Source organism: Eulemur rufifrons, chromosome 6, assembly GCF_041146395.1.
Source record: "Eulemur rufifrons isolate Redbay chromosome 6, OSU_ERuf_1, whole genome shotgun sequence".
In the NCBI taxonomy this organism is placed as follows: domain Eukaryota; kingdom Metazoa; phylum Chordata; class Mammalia; order Primates; family Lemuridae; genus Eulemur; species Eulemur rufifrons.
Genome location: NC_090988.1, coordinates 78757230 through 78772842, shown reverse-complemented (window position 1 = coordinate 78772842; position 15613 = coordinate 78757230). Strand labels below are relative to the sequence as shown.

At 37.6% G+C, this 15613-nt stretch overlaps 1 protein-coding gene across 1 annotated transcript in view; it reads left to right on the top strand.

The window, feature by feature from the left end:
- CSTF3 (cleavage stimulation factor subunit 3) overlaps positions 1 to 7784 on the top strand; it is a 66321-nt gene extending 58537 nt beyond the window's left edge. Inside the window, exons 17-22 of the mRNA XM_069471251.1 lie at positions 1863 to 1932; positions 3151 to 3346; positions 5592 to 5745; positions 6425 to 6519; positions 6652 to 6712; positions 7138 to 7784. Of these exons, the coding sequence (XP_069327352.1) occupies positions 1863 to 1932; positions 3151 to 3346; positions 5592 to 5745; positions 6425 to 6519; positions 6652 to 6712; positions 7138 to 7340 (779 nt within the window). The 3' untranslated portion in view covers positions 7341 to 7784. The remainder of the gene's footprint in view (positions 1 to 1862; positions 1933 to 3150; positions 3347 to 5591; positions 5746 to 6424; positions 6520 to 6651; positions 6713 to 7137) is intronic.
- The last annotated feature ends 7829 nt before the right edge of the window (positions 7785 to 15613 follow it).

Here is a 15613-nt window from a genome sequence, read left to right as displayed (position 1 = left end):
AATCACCATTCCATAAATGTTAACTATTTATAATGGCGGGTGGTGATCATGAAAAAATGTGCTAAGTACTATAATAGAATCCTGAATTAAATATTTTAGAAGCACTGGGAAGAGAGTATAATTTAGGTTCTGGAACTGTGCTGTGCAATTATGGTAGCCACTAGACTGTTAAGTATTGAGCACTTGAAACGTGACTAGGCTGAAATGAAATGTGATGTAAGTGTAAAATACATACCAGATTTCAAAGACATAGTACCAAAAAAAAATTTTAATAATTTTTCATATTGAATATATGTTGAAATAAGAATTTGGATATATTGGGTTACATAAAATATCTCACCTGTTTTTACTCTTTTTAATATGGCTAGCAGAAAATTTAAATTACATATGTGGCTTGCATTGTATTTCTGTTGGACAGTGCTATTCTAAAAGTTGTCACAGAGAAGGGGACATGAGCTGGATCTTTAAAGATGAGCAGTAGTTAGCCAAGTAAAGAAAGAGAAGGAGGGATTACTCTAGGCAGAGAACACAGCATATAACAAGTAGTGGGAAAGTTATGTGGAATGGCAAAAAGTGTGTCTGAAGCAAAGCTTGGGATAAAGCAAAAAGGATAAAATGCAAAATTTATTATTTAACATTTTTAAAAGTACAATATGTTAAATTGAAGATGGAAGCCACACAAATGGTGCCATCTTCTTTGGTCCAATACATTTAATCTCATGCTTTTATTTTGCATATGGACATGCATTAATAATAAACCAAATAACTACCCTGAGGCAATGAAAGCCAACCACTCTGTTGGATTTTTTTTCTTTTTAACAACTTTATTGTATAATTTATGTACCATAAGTGCATCAAGTATACAATTCAATGGTTGTTAGATTTACTGTTAGATTTTTACATTTTATTTCTTTGTTTTGTTTTTGGAAACTGGGTCTTACTCAGTAAGGGGTGGGGTGCAGTGGCCCCATTCACTGTAACCTTGAACTCCTGGGCTCAAGTGAGCCTCCCACCCCAGCCTCCCAAGTGGCTAGTACTACAGTTGTGTACCACCATGTCCAGCTAATTTTTTTAAAAAATATTTTGTAGAGATGGGGTCTTGCTGTATTGTAGGCTCCTGGCCTCAAGCAATCCTCCTGCCTTGGCCTCCCAAAGTGCTGGGATTACAGGCATGAGCCACACTGCCCGGCCACGATCCTTAAATTTTAAATGATCTCTTACAGTTTATAATAGCAAGAAGTGTCATTTTCTCTCTTCCAACTGTAGAGGCCCTCCTAAGATTCTTAAAATTTAATCCACCTTTGGCAACCCTTCTTAATTCATTTACATTTGCATATCTACCTACCAACCTAGTTGTTATCCTCATCTCTATAAGAAGTTAAAGGAGCTAGATATAGCATAGTCATGGTACCTCAAAATAAGAAACTCAATTATGTTTAAGTTTGAGGTTGCCATATTTCACATTCAATGTGTTTAAAAAATAGTGGTAGCCTATTATAATGTCAGCAGACACGTAATTTTCATTATTTTTAAAAGGCAAATGGGATAGCTGATTTAGACATCACACTGTTATAGTTGTTTTGCATTACAACTGCTATACAGTACAGAGAAGGGATGAACTAGAAGTGAAAACACCTGACTTCTAGTTACTGCTCTGCTACTCAACAACAGAGCCGGATCAAATTACTTAATCTTTTTGAACCTCAAGTTTCCTCATCCATAAAAATCAGGGGTGATGACAGTTACCTTTTTGCATAGGATTTCTGTGAGGGTTAAGTGAGATAATGCATGTGAGAATATATTGTTGAATTGTAAAAGTGAACTTTTAAAAAAAATATTTAAAATCTTTTTAAATATCCTAGAGGACAATAATACTCGAGTTTTGTTTGAACGAGTTTTAACATCCGGAAGCCTTCCTCCTGAGAAATCTGGGTAAGCCATTGTGAAAACTTGTTGGTTGGGTTCTAAAGGTAGCTTTAACTGATCTACGGGGTGAATGTTTGCTTGCATAAGAGTTTCAGGAGAAATTTCCTTTTTCCTTCAAGACTTATTTTACCTACCTGCAATATTTTCATAACTCTTTAACATTATTTTTAAATTTTCTTCCTCGTGATTAGAATTGTTTTTGAGATGCTTTAGCAAGCAATTATTAAATATTTTAATATATCTTTCTAGTTTAATATATCCCTAGAAATTGATATGAACATGTTGAGAGGAGTTCTGAAATTTTTACTTCCCTTACTTGAAAGCAGACTTACATATTTAGTTGTTGTACATATTATGTCCCCAATTTATGTTCACCCTGTCAGTTTTACCACACAGAGGAACAACATGGTATAGTGGTACAGTGGAAACAGTAAGGCTTTGGAGTCTTGGGTGCAATTTCCAGCTCAGCCAACTAGACATTGGGCAAACATAACTTAACCAATCCTCACTTTCTTATTGAGTAACAATGATGTCTACGAGTGTAGGATTTTCATGATAGTCTCCTACCTGGTATATAACAGGTACTCAATATTATTACTTTAGTACAAAGATGTTTAAGTAGTTTGAGCATTAACTTTGGCTATTAAAATAGTAATGAGGCACCAATTTGTCCCCAGTGGCCCACATTAATGGGAAACAATAGAGTAATCATTAGATTTTGGAATATATTTTTGTTCATCCATTAGATGAAAATGTATTCTACATTATAATTCATGCCACTAAATAAAATGAAGACACATTATTCAGGAGAAATTAAAAATCTGTCTAGGTTCCTATTAGAACTCTTCCACCTAGAGCTTACCCTCTCTCTAAGGTAAGTGTCTTTCTTGTTGACCACAAAGAATAGGAAGTGCTAAATAAGTAAAAACTCAAAAAAGGGCTTAAATACTGAAGTATTAATATTTAGGGTAAAATGTTATCTCTATAATTTACTTTGAAATGCTTAAGCAAAATAAGATGAAACAAATATGGCAAAATATTAACAAGCTAAGTATTGGTATTTAGGTATTCGTTATACTATTTTTCTGTAGTTTGGAAATCTTTATAATAAAAAAATCTTCTTAAAAGTTAGAGGAGAAATGGGGAACTTAAGGCTTTTTTGTAAATGAACTGTCCTGTCCCAAACCCAGAATAATTAAGTATTGGTTATATTTATTTTTACAGAGAAATCTGGGCCCGATTTTTAGCTTTTGAGAGTAATATTGGTGATCTAGCTAGCATACTCAAAGTGGAGAAAAGACGGTTTACAGCATTCAAAGAAGAGTATGAAGGCAAAGAAACGGCTTTACTGGTAGACAGATACAAGTTCATGGATTTATATCCTTGCTCTACAAGTGAACTAAAAGCACTTGGTTATAAGGTATGTACTTAGGATCAAAATGTGTATAGTGTCCTTTTCCAGTGTTTTAGAAGAGTTCATGGATAACCTTCACTCTAAAGTAAATTCCAAAATATAATCTAGTTTTAGAATAGATTTGCAGAAAACAAGAAAAAAGTTCCTTGGGTTTATGAAACAATGTCAAAAGTAGCTGAACAAAATGAGAATTGAAATAAGATTTTAAAAATACTTTCATTCTGCCTCTGAAATTGTCAGTGCCTTATGTCTTATGCCAGATGGAGGGGGAGAAATTTTTAAAGAAAAAGAAAATTGAAGTATCATGTTAGGTATTATTTTATTTCTAATAGCTCTTATCAAATTAATGAACATGTATTAACAGATCTTAACGCAAAGGTAGTTCCTGATGCATATTTTGTAAGATATGATGAAGAAACATTACAGCTTATTAAATCCATAAAGTTCCTTAAGGGATTTGTATCCTTACAACAGCACTCCTTCAGTAGCCCTTCAGGGATTAACCTTATCTAGGTATGAAACTCTTCTACATAGAATTATAAGAAAATAAATCTACTACCTGAACCTGTACAGGCCAGGAGGAGAGATTCATGTTTACACAGCTCCAGAAATAGCCCTTGCTGTGAAAGCTATTATTCTATCATTTCTTAATTTTTGTGTCATGTGAACAAAGATCAAGATGGAAAGCAGAAAGGGAGGCTATATGGAAAAAAGTCTTTGGTTGGTTCCTTTAAGCCATCCAGCATTAGGACGTTCTTAACCATCATTCTTTTCCCCATTGCCCTCTTTTGACCTAGGTCTCAATCCGTACCTGAACCAGATTAACAAATCTGGAAAAAAAAACTGCCCTTTTTAAGCTTCAGACATTCTGTGCCAGTCCCAGATTCCTATTCTGAACCAAGGAATTAGCTATTCCTACTTCTAGCTTAACTACCTCTTGAAAAGCCAAGATGTTTTAAGACTATGGTAAGTCCTCACTTAACATCGGCGATAGGTTCTTAGAAACTTTGATTTGAAGTGAAACAACATACAGCAGATCATTGAATAACATTTCTTCATTTAACGTGGTTTTGTTATAACATTAATGAGAAAAAATTGGTTTTGTTATATGTCATTTTTCTTAAAGTCACATTTTCCAAGAACCTATTGGCAATGTTAAGTGAGGACTTACTCTACTTTGTGGAATTGTTAGCTATTATGGAAAAAAAAAGGGCTATTTCAACTTTTCCAAGATGAAAATTAAGCTAATAAAAATAAATTTCTTACTATTTCCAAGTAGAACTACTTCTTGAATATGAGTTTTCCATCTTATATTTCTATTTCTACTCTTCTGGTCTTTTGAGAAGGATTAATGTGCAGCTTCTGCATGGGGTGTGTGTGTACATGCAAGCGAGAGAGACAATTCCCAAAGTTCCTACTCATTTAGATTTGCTTTTACACCAGCTGTCACCAACTGCATTTGAACAAATTTTGAGAAAGTGAAATGGTTTTGTAGCCCTTAATGATGGCATAAAGAGTTCATTCTTTTGGTCCTAGACAGGTAGATTGACAATGGTTGCCTGTAGCAGAGGAGCTCCTCTGGGATAGGGTGTCTGTCAATAGGCGGTCGTATCACTCCCTTGACATAGCTTAGAGTTGGTCTCAGCCGGGCCGGGCACTGCTAGTGCACTAAAAAGAACACTGTGGCTGGGTTTGAGGTCAGAGAGCCCTGGGTTCCTAGTCCTCCTCTATTCTTACCAGCCGTGGGGCCTGGGAAATATCAGAACCTTTCTGAGTTTAGTCCCTCCTATAAAATAGAGATGTGGAGTGAGAGATGTGCTGCCTAAAAAAAATTTTAAAAAGATGTTACTATTTGCCTCATAGTTATTCCCCCAGAAAGGGAATAAATGGCTATATTTTGAATTTTCCTTCAAATTACCACCTTACCATCTACTTGGTGCCTGGTCTTATGACTTTACTCACAAACGCTTCTATCTGTCCCCGCGTCGTACCTGGTGACACTGAGTATAGTGGCTCTTGCTTGACTGGCGCTGTGGTAAGTTTATAAAACACCAAGTCTTCAGAGCCAAATAGCTTTCCTTGTTGAGTATTTAACAGTCTCGACCATCATTAAAGTACTTATCTTTCTCTATTTTCTCTTTCGGTGGTTTTAACCCAATTATTCACACTGTATCCACAAGATTATACAATTGCACAATTATACTCTAAGTCCCTTTTTCAGGTTTAGGATTCTTCTGTTCTGCATTTTCAGGATGTCTCCCGTGCTAAGCTAGCCGCTATAATTCCAGACCCAGTTGTAGCTCCTTCTATAGTGCCTGTTCTGAAAGATGAAGTGGATAGAAAACCAGAATACCCTAAACCAGACACTCAGCAGATGATTCCATTTCAGCCACGACATTTAGCACGTAAGCCAAGACTTTAGATCCAGTACTGAGACCTCGGTTGGTTTGTTGATTTAAATCCAAGGTGTGGGGGGAAGGTAACATGGCCTTTCTGTTGCAGGCTACTTATTAGACTTAGGGTCACTATGGCAAGTGACTTGGCTGTAATCTTTGAACTGGATTAATTAAGAATGTCCTACAAACAAGACTTCGATGATCCAGATTCCAATAACCCATTTTGGCAGTGATGCTTAGTTTTCAGAAATGCTGCTATATGCAGATTATCTGAACTGCTGGAAACTTCGTAATGTTATTTGGTATTTTTATACTTACTAATGGTTAGTAGCTCCTCTAGGTCCTTTCTGAACAAGGCACTTTTGAGTAAATTTGTTGAATAGTTGACTATAAACAGGACTGCTGAACAAATGACTTGTGCAGCTCAGAAACAGTCTTTCACAAAAACTGACTTTAGTTCAACCCTTGGGTTGTCTTATGCAAGTCACTCGTCTACTTTTCTGCCTCCCAGTGGCCATGGGGTTGGAACTGCTTTCATTATCTCACCCACTTGAGTTTGGTCAAGTGGGTAAAGCACTAAAAGTATTTTAAATGTCCAGAACAAAGCAACATAGACATAGAAATTTAGCTCTTACATGTACAGAAATTCTTCCATCCCACTTGCTTTATGTTTTTCTTTCTCTCACAGCTCCAGGTTTACACCCTGTCCCTGGTGGAGTGTTCCCAGTGCCTCCTGCAGCCGTCGTTTTAATGAAACTTCTCCCTCCTCCTATCTGTTTCCAGGTTTGTTCACTATTTTCACGGTAGATACTGGCTTTATGGGTTATAGTAATTGTGTGCTTTTTCTCTTGCATAAATAAAATACTGCTATTTTATCAGATTACTGGGGATTAAAATTTGTTTGTTTCAAAATAGGGTCCTTTTGTACAAGTGGATGAACTGATGGAAATTTTCCGAAGATGCAAGATACCAAACAGTAAGTAATGAAAGCCCCGTTCTCAGGGTATAATCTGACATTGTTGTTTCCTAGGCTGGAGAGATTGTTATTCTTTGCCACTGAAGTTTCCAAAACCAGCCAGCTAAGATGCAGAAGTACAACGAAACCCAAGAGTGATCCGAACCCTCTTTGACAGAGAGAGGCTTGTTCATATTCTAATTCCACTAAGCAGAATGTCATAAAAGCTTATCTTTTCTATTCATGTGACCATGCACTATCAGACTTGGCTTACGAAAATAATTTTATGAGTTTTAACAGATTTTTGTCTCTTCCTTTAATTATTTAATATCAGTACTACTATCCCGTGCTTTGCTAATAAAGAATCCAAAGTAGAAAATACATATCCTTTCCTAGTGGTGTACTTTAAATATCGTCCAACAGTCCTTTTTGTTTCACTTCAATAGCCGTTGAGGAAGCTGTGAGGATCATCACTGGGGGGGCCCCTGAGCTAGCTGTAGAAGGCAATGGCCCAGTGGAAAGCAATGCGGTACTCACCAAGGCTGTCAAAAGGCCCAACGAGGATTCAGATGATGATGAAGAAAAGGGAGCTGTCGTCCCCCCTGTTCATGACATTTACAGAGCACGGCAGCAGAAGCGGATTCGGTGAAGCTCAGACCTGCCTCTGAAAGAAAACGCTTATCCAGGACTCCCTTTTTGCCTCTTAAGTCACATGTTTAAAAGAGACAACGCTTTGTTACAAGTTCTTGGAAACAAAGTTGTCATTGGTGCCTCTATCATATGGTTCTTGAGAAAAAACAAACCAACCTGTGTGAATTTTAGAATATGGAGCAGACCCATGCTCTAAGCAAAATTAGGTTTTCAAAAATGTGAGAACAGTTCAAAATGGCAGAACCACGTGGTCCCTCTTCAAGGGTGTCTTATATGTGCCGCTTGAAGATTTGTGAGTTTTCAACAGTTTTATTTTAAAAACTGGATGGCTTATGATTGTAAAGCATTTTATCACATTTTCTGAAAAACAGTTGTTCTCGGTTTGCTTATGTAGAGTCCTGCCTTATTGTTTGTTTTTATTTATGGCAGAATGTATGAATCTGTTTTGTAGTTTAAAATTTTAAAACGGTCCTATAAAAAATAAAAGGATCTCAAAAACATCATGCCTCCTCCTCCTTTCATACAGATTTTTAATTACCATAGCTACTTTTTTTTTTTTTTTTTAAGAGATGGCATCGTGCTTTTGTTGCCCAGCTGGAGTGCAGTGGCATGATCATAGTTCACTGCAACCTCAAACTCCTGGGCTCAAGCGATGCTCCTGCCTCAGCCTCCCAAGTAGCTGGGACTACAGGTGCACACCAGCATGCCTGGCTAATTTTTCTTACTTTCTGTAGAGATGATGTCTTGCTATGCTGCTCAGGCTGGTCTTGAACTCCTGGCCTCAAGCTCTCCTCCTCCCTTGGCCTCCCAAAGTGTTGGGATTACAGGCATAAGCCACCATGCCCGGCCCTAGCTACTTATTAATAACATAAGTTATTCAGCCAATACCACTTAAAGGTAAATGTCAATACAAGGAAAGCTCATCTTGAATTTACTATATGTATACTTAATCACATGTTCTTTCCTAGTCTCTTTTGGTACTAACTGAAAACTTTTTTAAAGAGACAAATTAAACATATTAGAAATCCTCAAATATAAATGCATTTTCCCCCAAATAATCTGAGGCAGATTGAGATCTTTTGTCTCTTTATAAAAACAACATGAGTGTGGAAATTCATTTAACCATCCACTGTCTTGTTCTCACATAGAGAAAGGTTGAGTATCCCGTATCCAAAATGCTTGGGACCAGAAGTGTTTTGGATTTTTGAATATTTGCATTATACTTATCAATGCAGCATCCCTAATCCAAAAGTCCAAAATCTGAAAATCTACACTGAGCATTTCCTTTGTGTATCATCATGTCAGTGCCCAAAACATTTCAGATTTTAGAGCATTTCAGAGTTCAGATTTTCAGATTAGGGATACTCAACCTATATATTTTTGAAAGGTGCTCAATGCTCAAGAACATTTTTTTCATGAGCTAAACATAGGTAACATTAAAGAAAATTACAGCCACTTAACTGAATTATAATTACAGTGAGCAAAAATTTGTCATGCAAATTAAGTCCAAAGAACTAAGTTTTGCTCTTTGGTAACAACATTACCTCCTCTTAACTCATTACTAGTTAAAAACTAAAAATCAGGAAACAAAAAAAAAGAGGAAGAAAAGTATTATGGTTATAAACTATCTTACATATTGGAAACACTTTAGACAATTTAGAATTTGAATTCAGATGTTATTAATCTTACAATTAAAAATCAGCTTCAAATTTTCAATAAAACCCACTTGTGGCCGGGCGTGGTGGCTCACGCCTGTAATCCTAGCACTCTGGGAGGCCGAGGTGGGCGGATCGTTTGAGCTCAGGAGTTCGAGACCAGCCTGAGCAAGAGCGAGACCCCATCTCTACTAAAAAATAGAAAGAAATTATATGGACAGCTAAAAATATATATAGAAAAAATTAGCCGGGCATGGTGGCTCATGCCTGTAGTCCCAGCTACTCGGGAGGCTGAGACAGGAGGATCGCTTGAGCTCAGGAGTTTGAGGTTGCTGTGAGCTGGGCTGATGCCACGGCACTCACTCTAGCCCGGGCAACAGAGTGAGACTCTGTCTCAAAAAAAAAAAAAAAAAAAAAAACCCACTTGTAATGCAAAAAAGGTTATCTTGAATGATTTTCTCATATAAATTTATATGTAGCAAGGTTGTATTTATAGAAATTGGTCACATGTTTAGTTTCCAGTATTTTCCCATTAAATCTAAAATTGCCTCAAAACAAAGTCAGCTGTCTTTAACTCAGATTTTGTTATCCTCCCAGGTATCACTTTCAAGCGGTGAGCAGTTTTTTATATCACAATTATCAACAAAACAATCTTTTTTTTTTTTTAAGATAGTCTCACTCTGTCATCCTGGCTCCAGTACAGTGGCATCATTATAGCTTGCTGCAACCTCAAATTCCTAGGCTCAAACTATCCTTCTGCCTCAGCCTCCCAAGTAGCTGGAACTACAGGCGCACACCACCACGCCCAGCCAACAAAACAATCTTAAAAGGCACAAGTAGTACTGTGTGGCATAGACCTTAAAATACAGAGGTGTAGACTCTCCTAAAGTGTCATCTTTGGTGGTTAATGTTTTGAAGAAGGCAAAACGGTTTCAAATACCTGTAAGTGGTTTGTAATAGTAGTGCCATAGATGACTAAACAAAACCATGTGAACGTGCATGAAAAATGATTCTAACATTGTAATGAAAACATTTTATATATACACATACACCTGGTGAAAAGTGCCGCTAATCACTGTTAAGGCCATTATGTATATTATAATTGTTCCCATTGCATTTATTTCCAAGATTTTTTTCCCCCTAGGAATGATCTGTTCTTCAGACATAAAAAGGATTTCTCATTAGAAGCAAATATTTTCTAATGTTCAAACTACTATATATTTATGAATTTTTAGTTTTTAAAGTGATTCTGCCTGAATATTTGATAATTCCTTTTGTTAAACATACTTTAACAAACAGCATGACGTGAGACATCTGAACTTACCTTTGGAAATCTAATGTGCAGATTCATGGTATCGTCAGTCCTACATCTTCAACCAACGACTCATAGCAGTTTTGCTGGACCCAGAGAAATTGCCAAAAGATAGCCATATTTTTCCTTTTTATAAAAGCAATTACAGCAGCTCAAGATTCTAGAACTAGACAAAATTTCCAAGGACTGTCTTTCCTAAACAAAAATTAGTCAAACTCTGGCCTTTACCACTAAACTTTATTACTTTTTTTTTTTCTTTTTTACAGACTCCTTTGATCCTGGTATACCATTAAACTTTAAACAAGAGGTGGTATCTATGTGGCCACATGAAGTAAAAGGTTATAGAAGCTACTAGTAAACATAGCTCTCTGAACAGCCAAATTTTGTACTACTCTAAAAGAATGAAAAAATACAACATTTTTGTCAGTATATTTACCTTGCTCAATAATTATAAATTTATTTGGTAATTTTATAAGCTTCTATTGGCCTATAGTTAATATGTAAATGTTAAGAGTTTACTTATAGTAAGGTATAATTACCATATTCATAAACAGTTTTTTTACATTTTAATTCCCAAGGCAAAACTTCATTAAAGTTGGTAGTTCTTCTTTGACTGTGACATTGAACAAACTTATGTTTTACTTAAAATGAAATTCAAAAATCTTAAAAAGGAATTCATATCAAGTAACAAAATTCAGGTACCATGTTATTGATTTAAGTAAAATCTTAAATACTCAACAGAAGGGTCAGCTTACAAAGCTCTGAGAATGAGAGTCACTGAAAATAATTCAGCCCCTTACTAAACTTCTTCCCTGAGCACTGACCAAAGTTCTGCTTTGAGTGTAAAGAAAACTGCGCTTTAAAAAGCAGAGGCAACATGAATAAGAAAGAGAAAAAAAGAGGACTTACTTTAATTTTAAGGTTGCTTTTAAGTCAGACATTGCAATTAAAAGTTCTCAATGTTTAGTTCATATAAATCAAACTTAAGAATAGGTTTAAGGGAAGTGAAATTTGACTAGTGCTACTAACACCAGACACATCTGATTTCAAAATCAAACAAGTGACACAACATCAAACCAGGCCTACGGCCTAGTTCTAGTTCCTAGGTTCAGAAGGCAATATATTTAAGTCAGGTGTGACAGAAACCCACCCAAGGAACAGTTTAAGTAAAATTGTTTCAGCTTCTGATACATATTTTCTAGAACTGTGGCTATTTCTGAAAATACCAGTGAACACTGGATAGGTTAATATAAATAGAGCTTATTGGGCTTAAAGTTTATCCCCTCCCCAACTTTGAATACTATGAATAAAAAGGCTATCCATTAAATTATGTAATACAAAATCCAACATAAATACACAACTGCAAATACCATTGTAGTTATTTATTTAGATTGTTTTTAAATGAGATAGTGCCTTTAAATATGACTTCATAGCCCATCACCCACTACCATTCATTCATCCATTTATTTGTTCCTTCATGGATTCATTTAGTTCTAACAACACAGAAACGGAGACAGGGAGAAATTACTGGAGTGGAGGTGGATGTCGGGACCAAGCAAAGGTAAGGCTGCAGCTGTGGTACAGAAGAGATGATGAAAGTAAACAACAGTTTTGGGAGAGGACAGGAAGAAAACCTTCCCTATAGGCCTATAACATGTGCTTGACTCAAGGGAGGCTGGGTACACTAGCAGATCTAACACAATAGCAGATGTGCACCTACAGGTAGAAGGGGGTATATGCCCTTCTTTATTGTTAATAAAGCAATTTATAATCCTTTTCCATGTACCAGTCATTCTAATATTCATTACCAAACTTAATCCTCACAGCAATGGTGTGAGTTAGTAGTGTTCCCATTTTACAGATGAAAATACTGAAGCCTAATGGAGAGTGACTAGTCCCAATATCATACAACCAGTAAGAAAGAACAGAGGAAAAAAAGACTCAAACCCAGATCCTTCCTCTAGATCTGTGGCTTTATGCACAATTCCACCATCACCAAATGTTAGAATTGGAACGCGGCTTAAAGATCAAGTGTAGTCCTTTCATTTTATAGGTGTTGGAAATGGGCCCTGATTTGCCCCCGCTAGTACATAACAGAATGGAGAAATCCTGTTTTTTGCCAGCTCCTAGTCTTTCTACTCTACCAGTATGCCTTGAAATTAAACACAAATGTTATACATATAAATCAGGGCACACCAAAAGGTCACTGAAAATCAAACAGCAAACACCTATTCGCGATGAAACTCACCAGGAAAGTTGGTGGCAGCAAAACCCCCCCTATTCCCAGGAATGGTAAGGCTTTGGAGAAATGAAAATAAGTACCTCCACAAAAACTGAACTGCTGTATAATCCATTCAGGATCACTGGCCACTATGTGCATATTATATACCTATTAAACTACTAGTAACTTTTCTTCACAGAGAAAAAGTTCTTGTACACCTACCTACTGCATTTAATCAGTAAGACATCGTATCAGTGTTGTTCTTACCTGAAGAACATTTATAGTTGGGTTATAACATTTTACGGCTTATTTTAAAAGGAATGAGATTTTAAAAAACACCTGGACTAGGGCTAGGCACAGCTCACGCCTGTAATCCCACCACTCTGGGAGACCAAGGTGGGAGGATCTTGAGGGCAAGGGTTTGAGACCAGCCTGGGCAACACAGCAAGATCCTATCTCTAAACAAAAATTTTTTTTTTTTTAAATTAGCCATGCATGGTGGCACAGGCTGATAGTCATAGTTACTCAGAAAGCTAAGGTGGGAAGATTACTTGAGCCCAGGAGTTGTAGGTTACAGAACTATGAGTGCGCCACTGTATTCTACCCTGGGCAATAGTGCAAGACCCTGTCTCCAAAAAAAAAAAAAAATCCAAAAAGGAAAACACCTGGACGGAGAATCCATCCAGCCATCCAGCCAAGAGCCAACAAATGCTCTGGACCATTCATCCATTCACTCATTCGACTATCAAATAGATTTAAGAGCCTTGGTGATACTGACCTCACTCTCAAGGCTTCTATCCTGTGGTAAAGGACTACCACCAAAAACTTAGCAATTTCAGGAAAAGACACTTATCGCCACAAACCTGTTACTTAACACAGCATATAGAATCAATTTAATGCTGAAGAAGCACAACTTATACTCCAAGGATGTTTTGTTTTAGAGGGAGAGCCGTAAGGGGGAGCTACACAGAGATGCTTAGCAATATTTCCTGAGTAACTAAATGAACTAAATGGATTTTCCTGGCCCTTAGTAATAATCCTATGAGATTCCAGGAAGAAAATTAGCTCACTTATCTTCATAGAGCAACAACAAAATGATTCAATATGAATACTGTGATTCCGAAGTTTGCTTCCTTCATTCTTGGCTTTTGCCAGCTGCAGAACTCCACCAGCGGACGCTGAGGTAGCGGGGGCCAGGCGAGTCTGTGAAGTCCCGTATTATATACGCATCAAGATTTCAAACTGCACAGACTTAACTCTGCCAACTTAGCAACCCATGACAGGAAAAAATATCTGGTAAGAGTTAAGTCTTACAAAAGAAGAGTTTTTGAGATTTAGGAAGAAGGACTTCAGGAAGCAATAATTGATCCTGGGCTGGTGGGGCAAAAGCTCCTCTCCCTCATCCTCGGAGGGGGAAGAAAAGCCCCCCAACACTCTGAGGCTGAGGCATCAGGGTGCTGCCCCTGGGTGCTCAGGGCTTCTCAAGCCCAGAACCTGGTATCATACAACCAAAAAGGTACAGTTGCCAGAGAGCAACCTTAGCCTCAAAGGACCTCATTGAATACCATAAAAGATGTGACTTTGTCCTTTAAAAGCACTCTCACGTAAAATGTGACCAGTCACCAGTTTACAGTGTCCCCAGATTCTCCAGAGTCTACTGCCTAAAGGTATAGCTGGCTCTACATTTTTTATCTACCATATCAGCACAGATCAGAACTGACTTCAGTGCCGACCTGCTTACGTGTCATTTCCACCCGAGTTCCTAAGGCCAGACCCACATCCTTTGTATAAACCCTGGGACCATCCACAATCTCAAAAACACCACAAACGGAATTTATTCTGATATCCTTCTCCTGAAGTACCTGCTTTCCTCCCCCCGTCAGTGGTGTTGTCATACCTACCCTCTAAAGGACAACCCAAATGCTTCTTTAAGTCTGTCTTAAATCACCACCTTTCCTTACACAGAAGGATCAGAGAAAACGACTGCTTCCCATGAAATGCGGCCTTTGCCCCGGGTTGCTCAGGAATAGCTGCTGGCCTTCAGGGGCCTTTCTGGAATGGCTTCCACGTTTCTTTGAGCTTATTGTCCAAAAGTCTTTATGTGCTGATACTGGATTACTTTCATGTTCTACTTACTAAACTTTATCCTCCTAAAGAAACCAGGGAAAATTTGTCCTTGAGTCTAAACATTAATGACACTGACTGTACAATGCAACGTCCATTTCTGACTGCAAGTAAAACACAGCAGTAGAGCACAGTTTGTGGTGTGCATTTGGAAAAACCACATCCACCCAGCGTAACCACTCACTCTCATGAAGCCTATACCACTGGACGGCCTGGGGTGAATGCTCCCCTTGACCCTTCAAACCCTGTCTGCACCAGCCCCCCAGCTTCAATAAAGGAGTTCCTTACATCTGTGGTCCCCAATCCCTGGGGTCTGTGGCCTGTTAGAAACTGGGCCACACAGGCTCTGCCTCCCGCCTCCCCCCACCTCGTCCCCGTCAGTGGAAAAATTGTCTTCCATGAAACCAGTCCCTGGTGCCAAAAAGGCTGGGGACCGCTGCCTTACATTATTTTACCCCTTGCTGTTCTGGCAGTTGGAGATCATTCCAACTTCATGGCTCTGCTTCTAATATAATGTCCCTGTCTAAAATACACACACTTTTTTTTTTTTTTTTTTTTTAACAGAACAGATCATCCGTGAGACCCAAATTACTCTCACAATCATAGGACATGTCAGGAATTGTAGTCACTGAAGTTCCTTGAAAAATACTGTTCAAAACCCAGGGATTTTCTGTGACTTCCTTATCTCAGAGATTAGTGAGCTTGAACTATTTTACCTTAAAACACTTAAATCTAATTCCAGAATTCCAATTCAATTAGCATATCTGTGTACTATATTAGACTGAATTTTTCAGTAAAAACCCCAGATATTTCTCTTCTTTCACATTAAACTATTATTTTTTTAATTTCCTCCAAACTTTCAAGCAAGGCTTGAAAGTCAAAGAATTTCCATTCTCTAGATCTCGTAAGTCATCACCCAGGGTCAGGAGTAATTTTCTATAAAACAACAAGCTTTTTAA